Source organism: Tachyglossus aculeatus, chromosome 25 (assembly GCF_015852505.1).
Source record: "Tachyglossus aculeatus isolate mTacAcu1 chromosome 25, mTacAcu1.pri, whole genome shotgun sequence".
NCBI classification, from domain to species: domain Eukaryota; kingdom Metazoa; phylum Chordata; class Mammalia; order Monotremata; family Tachyglossidae; genus Tachyglossus; species Tachyglossus aculeatus.
The window spans coordinates 2,133,128-2,149,610 of NC_052090.1; the positions used below are offsets into that span (position 1 = coordinate 2,133,128).

Consider the following 16,483-nt stretch of genomic DNA (forward strand, 5'->3'; position numbering starts at 1 on the left):
AGAGAAGTAATGTGAGGAATCAGTATGGTTCAAAAAGTTGGAGGTGGGACCTGGAAGAGGTAGATAATTGTTAATAGAATCTGGAGTGGGTGGTGGCAAATGAGGGGAAAGAAAGGGATGTGGGCAAGGTGGAGTGGTGTGAAAGCGGCATGTTCCTGCCAGTTCCTGGTGGTGGTTCCTCCTTAGCACTTCCAGAATTCACTCCTTCTCCAGTCCAAATGGTCATCATGCTGCCTTGATTACCGATCAGCCTCTTCATTGATACGTCTCCCTGCAGTCTCACAACACTTTGGTCCATATTTCATGCTCCTGTGTGGATCATTTTCCAAAAACATTCTGTAACATTCTGTTTTTCATTACAGTTCATTCATTTCAGTAGAAAAATGTAAGTGTCTTTCTACTCCTAAAAAAATTCAGTGGTTGTCCATTACTCTCCAGCTCAAGTAGAAACTTCTGACTATTGACTTTAAGGCACTGAATTGAATCTCTCCTTCCCGCTTTTCCATTCTCTTCCTCCATTCCACCCTAGCTCACACTCCACACTCCTTCCAAGCTGATCTTCCCACTGTGCCTCATTCTGGTCTCTCCCACCTCTAACCTCTTGCCCACGCCCTTCCCTTCCCCTACAACCCCTTCCAACTTAAAATCTGGCACACCACAGATTCAAAGCCCTTCTGAATTTGTATATTCTCCAGGAGGTCTTTCCTGATTAATCTTTCATCTTTCCACCCTGTATTCCCCACCAACTGCCATTTAGGCACCAGCTGAGCACTTATGCATTCACTCACTAAAGAAGCAGAGTAGCCTAATGGAAAGATCATGAGTCTGGGAGTCTGAGGACCTGGGTTCTAATCCTGTCTCCTCCATTTGTCTGCTATGTGACCTTGGGCAAGTCTCTTTAACTTCTCTGTGCCACAGGTCCCTCATTTGCAAAATGGAGATTCAATGCCTGTATTCCCTCCTACTTAGTCTGTGAGCTCCATGTGGGATCTGATTACCTCGGGGCTTAGTGCATTGTAAGTGCTCAACAAATACCATTATTATTACCAGTATTATCTCACGTACATATCCCCATTTTCTCTTTCCACCTGTGTTTCAATTATTTTAGTATTCATTAGAATGTATGCTGCTGGAGGGCAGGGGACCATTGCCTATTAACCCTGTTATACTTGCCCAACCTCTTAGTCCAGTGCTGCGTACAAAGTAGGAGCTCAGTAAAACACATTTGATTGATTGATTGAATAACAAACTTGTGGGAGTGCTGAGCTGGCTGGTGAAATGGAGAGAACTGATCTGGGTGGAAGGTGGGAATGGAAAGAGCTGAAGTGGACCAGCCTACCATTAGAGCCCAAAAAAACTCCTGCTCCTGCAGCCCTCACACCAAGAACTGACACATTGTCCAGAACTTCCATGCCTCAGGCTCCACTACTTTGAGTGTGCACACACACATACACTCATACACACATATACAACAAATGTGGGCTGCCCAACATGGAGTTGCTACACCAAAGCCGTTATTTTCCACCTCCATCAATTGCCCTTTCCTATTTACTACTAGAGTGAAAGCGCACAAACACACACACATCAGAAAGCCCCATATGGGCCTGGACAAAGAGATGCCCTAGAGAAGAAGAGAATTTACATTCATTCATTTAATTGTATTTATTGAGCGCTTACTGTGTGCAGAGCACTGTACTAAGTGCTTGGAAAGTACAATTCGGCAACAGATAGAGACAATCCCTACCCAACAACGGGCTCATAGACTAGAAGTGGGGAGACAAACAACAACAAATATGTACATATATACACAAGTGCTGTGAGGCGGGGAGGAGGGTAGAGCAGGGGGAGGGAGTTGAGGTGATGGGGAGGGGCAAAGGAAAAGGGGGGCTCAGTCTGGAAAGGCTTCCTGGAGGAAGTGAGCTTTCAGTAGGGCTTTGAAAGGGGGAAGTGGGCTAGTTTGGCAGATGTGAGGAGGAAGAGCATTCCAGGCCAGAGGTAGGACGTGGGCCAGGGGTCGACGACTGAACAGGGGAAAATGAGGCACAGTGAAGAGGTTAGCACCAGGCCCACTCTCCTATAGGCTGGAAGGTTTTTCTGGAACCCCAAGTCATTCATTGTTTTTGGTGGCCATTGAAGTACTATTTTACAAGTCAGCTTCCATTTTGCTGTAGTAATTCAATAATGGAATATCAGATGGTATCACGATTTATTGAATGCTTGCTTAGTGTAGTGTACTGGAACACTACACAAAAGTAACACATTTCCTGCCCAAAACGCTTAATGAGGCACACAAACATAAAAATACTTACAAATACAGAAGTCAAAAATAAATAGGGTGTAAATACATTTATAATAATATTGATGGTATTTGTTAAGCGCTTACCAGGTGCCAAGCGCTGTTCTGAGCACTGGGTAGATGCCAGGTAATCAGGTTGTCGCACGTGGGGCTCACAGTCTTAATCCCCATTTTTACAGAGGAGGTAACTGAGGTGCAGAGAAGTTAAGCGGCTTGCCCAAGGTCACACAGCAGACAAATGGTGGGGTTGGGATTAGAACCCACATCCTCTGACTCCCAAGCCCGGGCTCTTTCCACGAAGCCACTCTACTTCTCTATGGATAAATCATGGTGCTTGTAGTCTCCCAAATGCTGCACACAGTTGGCACTTTAATGCATCCGTTTAAATGTGGGTCTGTGTGTTTGTTCAGCCAAAGAAGCAAATGTACTTGCTTGCAAGCACCATTGTTTAGTCCAGAGTAGTAATGAAACTAAAGGGCCCCCAGGGACCCAAAGGAGCCTGAAACTCTGTTTCTAGCCACAGTGCTTCCTGTCCTTTTGCATTTATTGCCCTCCTCTTCTCATATTTTTTGTTTTTATCTTTCCTTATGTGTCAGTCACTAAGCGCTTCTCTCCCCTGAATTCTTAGATCGTGAGTGCCTTCTGGTTCAGGGACTCGTTTCTATCTCTTTGGGCTATTTTTTTCCTAGGAGAGTGCTTTGCACGCAGTAGGCCCTTAGTAAATACTTGTACTACATCTGTTACTTCCCAGGGTTTTTCCCTTAGCTATTGAAAGAAGCTGATTGGCCATTTTGTCATTCGTTTCCATCCTTCAAGATTTGGGCGCTATGGATACGGCAAGGACCATATTGAGAATTAATGTATTGTATAATGTCTCCTTTTTGTAGAGAAGTGAGATTGGGCCGAAATGGTGTGGAAGAAATCAAGCGTCACCTCTTCTTCAAAAATGATCAGTGGGCTTGGGAAACCCTCCGAGACAGTAAGTTGTTCATCATCAGTTGGGCGTTTTTCCAACAAAAATCTGCATAATGAGTATATCGTTCTTCCTCATCCCACAGTATCTGGAGTATCTGTCACAATTTCTTGTTTGACCTAGGCCTGCTTTGAAAGAAGCAGCATGGCCTGGGCATCTAGAAGGTCATGGGTTCTAATCCCGGCTCCGCCATTTGTCTGCTATGTGACCTTGGGCAAGTCACTTCACTTCTCTGTGCCTCAGTTACCTCATCTGTAAAATGGGGATTGAGACCTTGAGTCCCATGAGGGATGGGGACTTTGTTCAACCCGATTTGCTTGTATCCACCCCAGCGCTTAGTACAGTGCCTGGCACATAGTAAGCGTTTAACAAATACCACAGTTATTACTGTTACATCACCTTTCCAGATGATCCACTCCTAAAATAGGCAGAGATTTGTTATTTAATCTGGGCACAGTATAGCGCCATTGGTATAGTGGGGACCGATCTTAGTCTTGTGTTTAAAGTCTTTGCAAGCCACTTGCCTTTTTAACTGTGTACTAAGAACAGGCCAGATTGAGACTCCCAAGAGCCCCAGAGCTCTTTACTTTTGGGTGCACCCTCCTCGTTACCCTACCCATTCCCTTCAGCCTCTTTGCTCTACCAGTGTCTGACCCCACAGTGCCAGGTAACAGGTGGTCTTAGCTGTTGCAGTGGGGATCGCTGCCCGGTGTCTCACTCTTGCCCAAGAGACCATTCAGCCAGTCAGTCCACCCATCAGTGCTTTAAGCCCGATCGTGGACATGGGGCAAGACAGTGAGGAAGCCAATCGGTCTGAGTGTGTGAAACCCGGCAGCGATCCTTGCTGGGAACAGCCAAGATCAGTTTCCCCCTCAGACCAATTTTATTGGGATTTGGGGTGGGGTGAAGGGGCAGAGGGTAGTCTAGACTGTAAGCTCATTGTGGGCAGGGAGCAGGTCTACCAACTCTGCTATATTGTACTTCTCCCAAGTGCTTAGTTCAGTTCTGGGCACACAGTAAGCACTCGATAAATACCACTGATTGATTGATTCCACTGCCATGACTCATCTGCTGACTCCAAACCAGAGGCCATTCATCCTTTGCATGCTCTCAAGAGTGGCTGAGCCACTTAAAGGTTAGCAGCCTCTTTAAGGAACAGAAATGCTGCTCCCCAGGTCTGGACAGGGAGCAAGATGACCGCACAGGTTGCCGCATCCCTAGAGCAGGTTGTGGTGGTGGTGGGAAGCGGGCAGTGGGAATAGCAGAGCCAGGGCCACTCCAGGACGGTGCCTGGGGGTTGGAGCTGAGCTTTAAACCCGTGCCCTCACACAGTCTTGCTCTCCCTATTCTTCACCGAGTGAAAAAATTGTAACTCACCACTATTTTTGTGCAGCATCAGAGAGAGTAGGGTGGTAGTCGGGATAGTACAGTGCTCTGCACACAGCGCTCAATAAATACGATTGATTGGTCCAAGTTGAATGGCAGAGCAACAGGTCAATCCCAGAGCCACAGCACCTTCTCTGACTTCACAGCTGAATGTTTGCCATCTTGGGGCAGTTGGGTTCGGGCCCACTTTTGTAATGTCCCGAGCGGTGGTCGTATTGGTAGGGTCAGGAGGTGCATGCCAGCTGACTGAATCAGCGCTGGCTTGCATCATCATCATCCTCAATCGTATTTATTGAGCGCTTAGTATGTGCAGAGCACTGTACTAAGCGCTTGGGAAGTACAAATTGGCAACATATAGAGACAGTCCCTACCCAACAGTGGGCTCACAGTCTAAAAGATCAAGTCTAAAAGATCTAAAAGCTTGCATCACGTGTCTCTCTTACCCCGACCCCCTGCCCTGAGGCTGCAGCCCCCAAAGCCCTCATAGCTTCTGTATAGGTCCAGCCCTGACTTTCCGCGGGTCATCCAGCCAGCAGTGTTCCCACGAGTATGACACCATGAGGAACTCAGGTACTCACTACTTGGATTGGATAGTGTTTACTAGTACTAGTAGGGAATTGTGGTGGAAAATGACCACACTTGAGTCAACAATTCCTGAGGCAGTATTTTTCTCATAATTTACAATTGCCTGTCAATCATTGGCATTTATTGAGCGCTTACTGTATGCAGAGAACTGTACTAAGCGTTTGGGAGCAGTACAGTGTAACAGAGTTGGTGGACATGTTCCCAGGTCACATCAAGGGCATTAAGACTGTTAGCCCCATGTGGGACATGGACTGTGTCCAACGTGACTAGCTGTATCTATTTCATCACTTCGTACAGTCCCTGGCACATAGTAAGTGCTTAACAAGTACCATAAAAAAAGCGTACAGTCTAGAGGGGGAGGCAGACATAAATACATTACTGATATGTATATAGTGCTGAAAGAGGGGAGAAAAATACAGGCTTAACATTTAATATTGGTTATTACACACCCCAGTATTTTCAGGAAAGTTTGACTAACCTTGTTTCTAATGGCTTGAACATTTACTGCACCATCAAAAAGATCCCTTACCCACACATCCCTTCCTCCAAAAAACTTGAATGAACAGTGGTGGATAGTGAATTAAAATCAAGCTTGTTAGAAGTATAAGATTATTATAATTTGTAGATCTTTTTCGTAATAAAAGTTTTTAGTAGATTTGAATAACAAAAGAGAAGATTTTCTTTTCTAATAATTTACAGTGTGGCTAAAACTGTGCTTTGCTATTTGGATGTGGCTGGTTCAGTGATGGCAGAATTTTTTTTTTCAACCTGCAACAATTGGGTGTTACTTTGTTGAAAGAACTGTAGGATCTTGAAAGAATTAAAGGGTACTTTTCTTGATTTGAGAGGGGTTTCTTAAAGCTGGCCTTAGGTTTGTTCCAGGGTAGTGTGTTTGATTTCCTTGACAAGGTTGCAGAAAATAACCCTCCATGGAGTACTAACTCATTTGGACCATAGGCTGGACCTATGTTAGGTATATTTATTTAGATGATAGGTTAACCTTTACATTTGAAAGAGAATTAAAGCCTTTGTAGGTGGGATCAATTGAATTAATGACATTTTTGAGCATACTCTTTACTAAGTTCTTGGCAAAGTACGGTATAGTAAGATGTATGTTCCGTGCCTTCTCATTTGATGGGAGAAGTACAAAAATTATTTTCAGGGAGTGAAAGTTGGAGAAAGAGCAAATATAAAGCAGGAAGCAATAAAAAAAACCATCAGGATAAAACAACAGTACAGTGGTGTTTGGTTAGATGTTATACACTTGTGGGTGGTTAATGCTCTTTTCCTGAATAGGCAAAAGGGGCACTTAAGTGATTTTTGGGACAAGGAACAGACCAGGTACCCCCAAAAAGGTAGTTTACCAAATGATTGCCTCGTAGATTTATAGCCCTGGAAAGCTTCCACAAAGCTAGCTGTCATTAGCCTACTTGAGGGCACTGTGTCTGGGTGTCGTATTTGATAAAAAGTGGCAAGTGGAGAAGGGCATGGAAAACTGCTGCTTCTTTTAAGAAAACATTCAGATAAGTTTGCATCAGATCCTCATTTATGATCCTTCAGTTTCTTTGGTTTGACTATAAAACTTTGGAGGGAATAACCAATTTATTTATTTATTTATTTATTTATTTATTTATTTATTTTTTGCTTTTAGCTGTTGCACCGGTTGTGCCTGATCTTAGTAGCGATATTGATACAAGTAACTTTGATGACTTGGAGGAAGACAAGGGAGATGAAGAGACATTCCCTATACCAAAAGCTTTTGTGGGCAATCAGTTGCCTTTTGTGGGATTTACCTACTATAGCAACCGAAGGTAAGTAACATTACCAGTAAAATTAATGTCTGTCGTTATAAGTGTGGAAAACTCTGAGCTGGAGAGAAAGAAAGGATCTCTTGGGTCTTGTACTTCATCGTTTGTCAGTCTAGGAGAAGCAGTACGATTTCAAAATAGGCACTTTTTTCAAACTCCATGTGGTAGCAACATTCCCTTTGCGTTAGGCTTGAGATATCTACCGATCCCATGATTATGATTAGGTTTGACGGAAAGTAGATATTCATATAATCACTTAATTTCTTTGGCCCCTTTTGCTCTTAAAATCATGATCTTTTTTACCTACTAAAGCATTTCAGTGCTAGTACTACATAGAAGAGGGGAAGATGAGACTTTTGGAACAATAGGAAGGCTATTTTTATTTATTTTAAGTTTAAAAGGAATTACTGCTTAACCCTTGAATAGAATATAGGCCTGGGAGTTATTAGAACCTTCTGACATAGGTTCTAATTCTGGCTGCACCACTTGTCTGCTTTATGACCTTGGGCAAGTCACTTCACTTCTGTGCTTCAGTTACCTCATCTGTAAAATGGGTAGTGAGACTGTGAGCTCCACATGGGACTGGGGCTATGTCCAGCTCGATTTGCTCATATCCACCTTAGCGCTTAGTACAGTGCCTGGCACATAGTAAGCACTTAACAAATACCATCTTCTTTAAAAAAAATGAAAGGTAATCCACTTTCCCATATGTGTACATGTTGGATTTGATTTCTAAGATTTTCCCTCAGTCAGAGCTGGCATTTGTGTCTCTCTTAATCAAATCAGGATACCAGATTCCTGACTGCCTGCATCCAAAAATAGTGCCCTGACTTCGGTACCAATTCGTTCTAGAATGTGTATGACTAATGGGAATATTAAAAGATGAGAGTTTTAAGCATTGGGACATCTTAAAAATGAATCCTTTCACACAATAGCAAACAAAAAGCGGATGTTCTATGAATTTATTGATGAGTATTATGGTTCAGAAATAGGCCATTTTCTGCCCACTGTAGTGTGTAAAACATATTTTACAAGGTCTCATTGACATTTTAATTACAGAAACTACAGCAAGAGGTCCAGGTCCAAACCTGCATTGTATCACTAAGCTCGGTGGTAAAATTGTGAAACTTCACAGGAAGCAAAATTTAAATCCAGAATAAAATAAAGCTCAGTGGAAAGAGTACGGGCTTGGGAGTCAGAGGTCATGGGTTCAAATCCCGACCCCGCCGCTTGTCAGCTGTGTGACTTTGGGCAAGTCACTTAACTTCTCTGAGCCTCAGTTACCTCCTCTGTAAAATGGGGATTAAGATTATGAGCCCCACATGGGACAACCCGATCACCTTGTATCCTCCCCAGCGCTTAGAACAGTGCTTTGCACATAGTAAGCGCTTAACAAATACCAAACATTATTATTATTATTATTATTATCAGGTAGCAAGAGTGGCCCTGAGGGAGGAAGAAAGTTGACTATCAATGGGACAGGATGAGAGTATACAAAGGGAAGAGGAGAAAGGCCAACTAATTGTTGCAAATTAAAAAAGAACACTGAAGAAAAGAGCAAAGTTTCCTGTAGAACAGCATCATGAAAGGAGGAAAAACGAGAAATAGGCAGAAATGGAACCATAAAAAACAAACAGTGAAGGTGAAGAGGAGCAGATGCTGGATCCCTGAGAACCAACCAGAAAGTGACAAAAGTATATGTAATATTAATAATAATAATAATGGTATTAAGTGTTTACCATGTGCCTAGCACTGTTCTAAGCACTGGGGGAGATACGAGGTACATAAAGGGGAACAATGATCACTTAATAAGCTATGCCTCCACTATTTGTGCCTAGTCTTCCCAGCAAGCCTGGGTGCCTCAAAACAATGAACTGGAGAGACTAATCAGATTCACTCCATCAGAATTATTGATTGAGGCCCTCCTGGCTGCTAACCACTGTATCGAGTGATCAGAAGAGTACAGTAAAATTAGTAGATGTGGTCCCTTCCCACAAGGAGCTAGTGACCAAGACAGACACCAGAAAGAATTGAAGTAAGAGAGCACAAAGGAGATGTGATTTATGATCGGCTTTGAGGATTGCAGGGGAGGTAGCTGTGATCCATGATGGCTGTGAAAGGGGAGGGAGTTTTAGGCAACGGGGAGGATTGAAAAAGGGGAGCATGAGCTTGGGAGTCGGAAGGACTAAGTGATGAGGGAGATACACAAACTAATCAGGTTGGAAACAGTCCCTGTCCCACATGGAGCTCACAGTCTCAATCCCCATTTTACAGATGTGGGAACTGAGGCACAGAGAACTGAAGTCAGTTGCCCAAGGCACACAGCAGACCAGTTGCAGTGCCAGGATTAGAACCCAGGTCCTTCAGAATCCCAGGCCTGTGGCCTAGGTGTAGTGGATAGAGTACGGGACTGGGTGTCGGAAGGTCATGGGTTCTAATCCCAACTCCACCACTTGTCTGCTGTGTGGCCTTGGGCAAGTCACTTCTCTGGGCCCCAGTTACCTCATTTGTACAATGGGGATTAAGGCTGTGAGCCCTATCCAGGACAGGAAATCTGTCCAACCCGATTTGCTTGTTGTATTCACACCAGTGCTTAATACAATGCCTGGCACATAGTAAGTGCTTAGCAAGTATCACAATTATTATTAAACCAAGTTACTTCTATACAGTAAGTGCTTCACTAATGCCATTTTACGAAAAAAAAGACAGGAAAGAGGCACAGTGAGTAAATTGGCTTGAGGGGAAATAGAAAGGGTAAGTTGGGATAGAGGGGATAAATAGCGGTGAGCAGAATTTGGTGGCAGGAAAGGGGCCGTGGTGAAGTCCTGGAACCTCAGGGATTGCAGTTTCCTGTCTGAGGTCCAAAGTGACCGCGACTACAGGCCACATTCACCGACGTGGGATTAGGCCCTGAGGTTTGGCCTGCGAGGTCTGAGTGATCCAAACATGTCCTTAAAGAAAGCTGTGAAGGGCAGAAGCAAAGTAATTTGTTTCTTATCTGATTACCTTATAGCTACCCCACTGTTTAGTATAGTATTTAGTAATAATAATAATAATAATAATAATAATAATAATAATAATAATAATAATAATACTGATGGTATTTGTTAAGCGCTTACTATGTGCTGAGCACTGTTCTAAGGGCTAATGATTAACAATCACCATAGTTGTTCAGCGCGGCTCAGTGGAAAGAGCCTGGGCTTGGGAGTCCGAGGTCATGGGTTCTAATCCTGGCTCTGCCGCTTGTCAGCTGTGTGACTTTGGGCAAAGTCACTTCACTTCTGTGCCTCAGTTACCTCATCTGTAAAATGGGGACTGTGAGCCCCACATGGGACAACCTGATCACCTTGTATCCCCCCAGCACTTAGAACGGTGCTTTGCACATAGTAAGCGCTTAACAAATACCATCATTATTAGTAGTAGTAGTAGTAGTAGCAGCAGCAGTAGAACTAGTAATAAGTAGTGTAAAATATTTGGTGTCTATAAAACCACAAAAAAATTTCCCCAAGAGAAAAAATAAAGACAATATTTGATAGAAACAGTAAAAGAGTTTGTCCCCACTATTACCATATGAGGAGATGTTAAAAGTACTGGAAGAAATAAATCAAGTAACCAAAAACAAATAATGCTTACACTTAAATTAGAATCATAGTAGCTTTTGATTCTAATTTAACATTTAATTTAACATGGAGAATGAATAAGGAACTAGAAGGAGAGAAAACATTCAAAGAAAGAGAAGGTAGGAAAAGACAAAGATAGTGAAGAATTTGATTCATTGTCGTATTTATTGAGTGCTTACTGTGTGCAGACCACTGTACTGAGCACTTGGGAGAGTGCAGTACAGTGCACAACGGACACATTCCCTTGTCCACAATGAGCTTACAGTCTAGAACCGGGGAGACAGACATGAATACAAGTAAATTAAATTACAGGTATGTACATAAGTGCTGTGGGGCTGGGATGGGGGAAGAACATAGGGGACAAGTCAGGGCAATACAGAAGGGAGTTGGAGATGAGGAAAGGTGGGGCTCAGTCTGGGAAGGCCTCTTGGAGGAGAAGTGCCTTCAATGATGCTTTGAACTGGGGGAGAGTAATTGTCTGTTGGATTTGAGGAGGGGGAGGGCATTCCGGGCTACAGACAGGACGTGGGCTAGGGGTTGGCGGCGAGATGGTGAGATTGAGGCACAGTAAGAAGGTTAGCACTAGAGGAGCAAAGTGTGTGGGCTGGGTTATTGAAGGAGAGAAGGGAGGTAGGAGGGGGCAAGATGGTGGGATGATTTAAAGCCAGTGGTGAGGAGTTTTTGTTTGATGCAGAGGTGGATGGGCAACTACTGGAATTCTTTTGAGGAACAGAGTGATATGTCCTGAACGGTTTTGTAGAAAAATGATCCGCGCGGCAGAGTGAAGTATGGACTGGAGTGGGGAGAGACAGGAGGCAGGGAGGTCAGTATGGAGGCTGATGCAGTAATCCAGGCGGGACTGGATGAGTATTAATGTGGTAGCAGTTTGGATGGAGAGGAAAGGGCATATTTTAGTAGTGTCCTGAAGGTGGGACTGACAGGATTTAGTGATGAATTTAATATGTATGTTTGAGAGAGAGGAGTCCAGGATAATGCCAAGGTTTTGGGCTTGTGAGACAAGGTGGATGGTGGTGTCGTCTACTGCGATGGGAAAGTCACGGGAAGGATAGGATTTGGCAGGGAAGATAAGGAACTCTGGACATGTTAAGTTTGACGTGATGGTAGGACATCCAAGTAGAGATGTCAAGTTCAGGAGGAGATGTGATACTGAAGAAAGGGAGAGAGATCAGGGCTGGAGATGGAGATTTGGGTATCATCCACATAGGGGTAGTAGTTGAAGCCATGGGAGCAAATGAGTTGTTCAAGGAAGTGGGTGTAGATGGAGAATAGAAGGAGACCCAGGACTGAACCTTGAGGGACCCCCACAGTTAGGGGGTGGAAGGCAGAGGAGGAGCCCGCCAAGGACACTGAGAGTGAACGGCCAGAGACGAGGAGAACCAGGAGAGGACAGAGTCAGTGAAGCCGAGGTTGGATAACGTTTCCAGAAGAATGGGGTCGTCGACAGTGTTGAAGGCAGCTGAGAGGTCGAGGAGAATTGACGGAGTAGAGGCTGTTGGATTTGACAAGAAGGAGATCATGGGTGACCTTTGGGAGGGCTCTATCTTTGGAGTGAATGGGATAGAAGCCATATTGTAGGGGGTCAAGAGGAGAATTGGAGGAGAGAAAATTGAGACAGTGACTGTTGACAACTCGCCCAAGGTGTTTGGAGAGGAATGGTAGGAGGGAGATGGGGGCGATAACTGGGGGGAGCCGAAGGTTGAGAGGGTTTTTTTAGGTGTTTGCACCAGATGAAGAAGTATTTCTGGGAGAATCACCATAGTTTGCATTGCAAGTCAGTTAAGTAAGGCATTACCCCATGTCCAAGAGGATTCTGGAGTGCTGGTTTTATATGGGTCGGTTATAATTGTAGAATATTTAATGTAGTGTCTCCAGATGTCCATAGCTGTGACACATCATTTCAAATTTTGCTTGTGTATTTTTAAAAGCATTTCTGCTGTTCAAGGTTTTCCCATTATGCCTCATACTACAACAGGTGGTTTTTTGGTTTTTTTTTGTTTTTTTTTTTTGCTTTCCGTTCTCCTAATTTTCTACTAGCAAAATTTTGATTAGGAACGTAGAATTAACCAAATGCAATGTAGCCTGCACTAAGTGCTTGGAAAAGTACAGCGGAAATATGAGGCATGATCCTTGTCCATAAGGAGCTTCTACTCTTCATTGGGGGAGGTGGACATAAAATATTTACAAGCAGCAGAATTATAATAAGTTGAATGGTGAATCGAATGTGCATATGTCCACAAATGCTGAGGATCGGATAAATATATGTGAGTTGAAGAGGTGGTTCTGGGGTGACTTCACCTTGAAGTGTTGATAATTGTGATGCCAATTTGTACTTCCCAAGCGCTTAGTACAGTGCTCTGCACATAGTAAGCGCTCAATAAATACGATTGATTGATTGTTGATAATGAAGAGAAGTGAAGATTCAGTGGGCTGTTAATTTGAAGCCATTACCTTCATTTCAAAATTGGCTAACAAATAAATGTATGCAACTTTTCAAGGAGCATATGTGATAATTTTCACAGCCAGTATTAACATTTATGTAAAGCAATTATAGCTGTCCAAATATTTTGCTTAATGTGCTAGGTGTTGTTCAGATCAAATGTAATATTGCTGTTCCCATGAGTTTTTAATCTTACCATTCTCTTTATTTGTTTATCTAAGGAAGCCCAAGCATATGATGCTTTTAAAAAAAACACAGAAACAATATTTGGGGATTATTTGTTAAAATGAGTACTTTTTGGCTCTCTGCTATATCTTTTTGATTGGATTTGTGATGAAAATGACTTTAAAAAATATTTTTCAGGTATTTATCTGTACCTCCAGCAAATCCTAATGACAATAGGAGCAGCTCCAACGTGGATAAAACTTTGGTGGGTGTTTCATTTTTGGAGGTTGTTTTCTTGCAGGTATTATTAAGAATCTAGTCAGAGCTGGTACTGTTTACTATTTACTTGATCAAACTGTAAATATAGGCAATTGTGATTACCTTAGGGGGAGGAGTTCTATAATTTTTTCTCATTCTGTAAATATGAATGTTCTTACCAGTCTTTCATGTAAATTTCCCACTGTCAAAGCAGGCTTTCAAAAGGAAAAGCTTCATAGAGGTGATCTCTAATTCTCTCTAACCTTGAAATATTTTAGGCATCATTGATACAACGGTCCCTTGACAGCTTGTGACTTTGGGAAGAAAGTTGAATCAGTGATTCAACTTTAGGGTTTACCTTATTTCCCCATAATCAGTCTGTTAATCAGTTGTATTTATTGACCACTTATTGTGTGCAGAGCCCTATACTAAGTGCTTGGGAGAGTACAACACAGCAGAGTTGGTGAACATGGTCCCTGCTCACAAGGAGCTTACAGTCTAGAGTGGGAGAAGGCATTAATATAAGTAATTTATAATTTATAAATTGGGTGTGTGATTAGTTTGAACTTCAATATGTGAGCATTAGGCTCATTTTTAAATGCCATTCTTTCTAATGAAAATAAGTAAAGTTTAGATATTAGATCTGGATAATCTAATTCTTATTTCCCAAAGAAGAATTTATTTCAGTATTCAAGGGGGCAGAAAGCCCTTGGAAAGGTAATCACAGATGGTTTATTTTCAGTTTTGGGGGTGGAGGAAAAGAGAATATGGATAAATGAAAGCCACTGAAAAGTACCAGAAACCTCATCGTAGTCTCTCTCCATCAGATTTCTACCAAAGCTAGTAAACAGGAAAATTGCCACATTTGAGTTTTATCTTTGTTTCTTTTACGTATCATCCTCTGGATAAGATATTAATGGACAGTTGTGATGAGCAAAATTCAGACATCCTGAGACATGAGGGGGTCTGTCCCTAGGAATATTTATAAAAATTGTATCATCCAGTTACTACATTAAAATAAAATTCAGTACAAGAAAATTTTTATGTTTTAGGGTATTGCTGTCTTTTGTTAAAATATTCTTATATTTCTGTTTAAAGGTAGAAAATTTGCAGAAAACAATTTACAAGCTGGAAGAACAACTCCATAATGAAATGCAGTTGAAAGATGAAATGGAGCAGAAGTGTAGGTGAGATTGAATTTTTGTTTTGGAGACTACAAATTGAATTACAAACATTGATTTGAAAGTGAAAACATTATTAATCACATCACTTTTTAATGACATTAAGAATAGCCAAGAAGGTTTACCTTTACCTGCATACCAAGCTGTGAAATGAGAATGAAAAGGTTGCTGTTGCAAATATTCACTTCCTTGGGGAGTCTAGGTTAGGAGAAGAAAGCAGTATTTTTTTGTGTTGGCATTAATAAAACAGATACATTTTTCTATGGGCATTTGAACTGCAAATTGCTCCCTATCACTCTTTAGAGGCTTCTAGCACTAGTGAATTCATTCATATGTGTAGAGAATTAAAATGCAGTGTTATCAAGCCTTAGAATTTGCTTAAATTCCATCTCTCAATTTTCTAATGCAGACATTCAGTTAAAGTAGCCTGTTTCTAATCTTCATCGTAATAGCGGTGGTTTTTGAAGAAACTCTATTTTAGGTTTTGGTTCAACTGAATGAAAACGATGAATGCATATTCAAGTTCATTCCAAATAAAGAAGTCTTCCCTAAAATCGTAGATCTCAGTATTAGGCTAGAGAAGAATTTTTGTTAGTTCAGCATCAGATGAACTAGAAGAGCAGAAAATTCAGAGTTTTAGGATAGGCAAACTGGTATTAGATTAAATCTGTCTGTTTCTGGGGTAGTGACAGAGTGTAGAGAAGTACTGTGGTCTAATGGAAAGAGCACGGGCCTAGGAATCAGAGGACCTGGGTTCAAATTCCAGCTCTGCTATTCGCTTACTTTGTGACCTTACACCAGTCACTTGACTGTGTCTGTTTCCTCATTTGTAAAATGGAGATTAAATCCTACTCACTCATATTAAAACTGTGAGCCCCATGTTGGGCAGGGGATTACCGTGTGTCTCCCCCAACACTTAGTATGGTGCCTGGCACTTAACAAGTATTATAGTTGTTATTAGATATGAAGATATGACATCTTCATTGAAAGTCTTATGAGCAGCATCTTGGCCTAGAGCACAGGCCTGGAAGTCTAAGGACCTGCCACTTGCCTGCTAGATTCCAAGTTGGGCAGGGACTGTTCTTCCTGATTATCTCGAATCTGGCTCATAGTAAGTGTTTAACAAAATATTACTTTTTAAAATATATATATATTTAATTTGGTGGGGAGACCACTGGCTTGATGTGAGTCATCGTAAGCTTGGTGCAGCCTCATGGGGGAATAGAATCTGCAGGTTGGGGCAATTCTGTGCAGTGTCTTAGTGATTGTCTGGATGAAGAAATTGAGAATGCTAGTTAGATTGGCAGATGATCATCTAAAAGATGATCTTTTAGACTGTGAGCCCACTGTTGGGTAGGGACTGTCTCTATATGTTGCCAATTTGTACTTCCCAAGCGCTTAGTACAGTGCTCTGCACATAGTAAGCGCTCAATAAATACGATTGATGATGATCCCGTGGAACAGCTAACATTTCGGAAGGCGGGCTGCCGAAAACAGTGTAGCCTAGTGCCTCAACTGACAGATCATTACTCTCCACCTCTTCAAAGCCTTATTGAAGGTGCATCTCCTCCAGGAGGCCTTCCATGACTAAGCCCCCCATTTCCTCATCTCTGACACCCTTCTCCGTTGCCCTGACTTGCTCCCTTTGTTCTTCCCACCTACCAGCCCCACTGCACTTATGTACATATCTGCAATTTATTAATAATATATTTATTAATGTCTGTCTTCCCCCCCTTCCCCCAGGCTCTAAGCT

General features: G+C 42.4%; 1 protein-coding gene across 1 annotated transcript in view; it reads left to right on the forward strand.

The window, feature by feature from the left end:
* ROCK1 (Rho associated coiled-coil containing protein kinase 1) overlaps positions 1-16,483 on the forward strand; it is a 161,587-nt gene that overhangs the window by 86,300 nt on the left and 58,804 nt on the right. The window contains exons 9-12 of the mRNA XM_038766453.1: positions 3,184-3,275; positions 6,892-7,051; positions 13,490-13,556; positions 14,648-14,736. Coding sequence (XP_038622381.1) covers positions 3,184-3,275; positions 6,892-7,051; positions 13,490-13,556; positions 14,648-14,736 — 408 coding nt within the window. The remainder of the gene's footprint in view (positions 1-3,183; positions 3,276-6,891; positions 7,052-13,489; positions 13,557-14,647; positions 14,737-16,483) is intronic.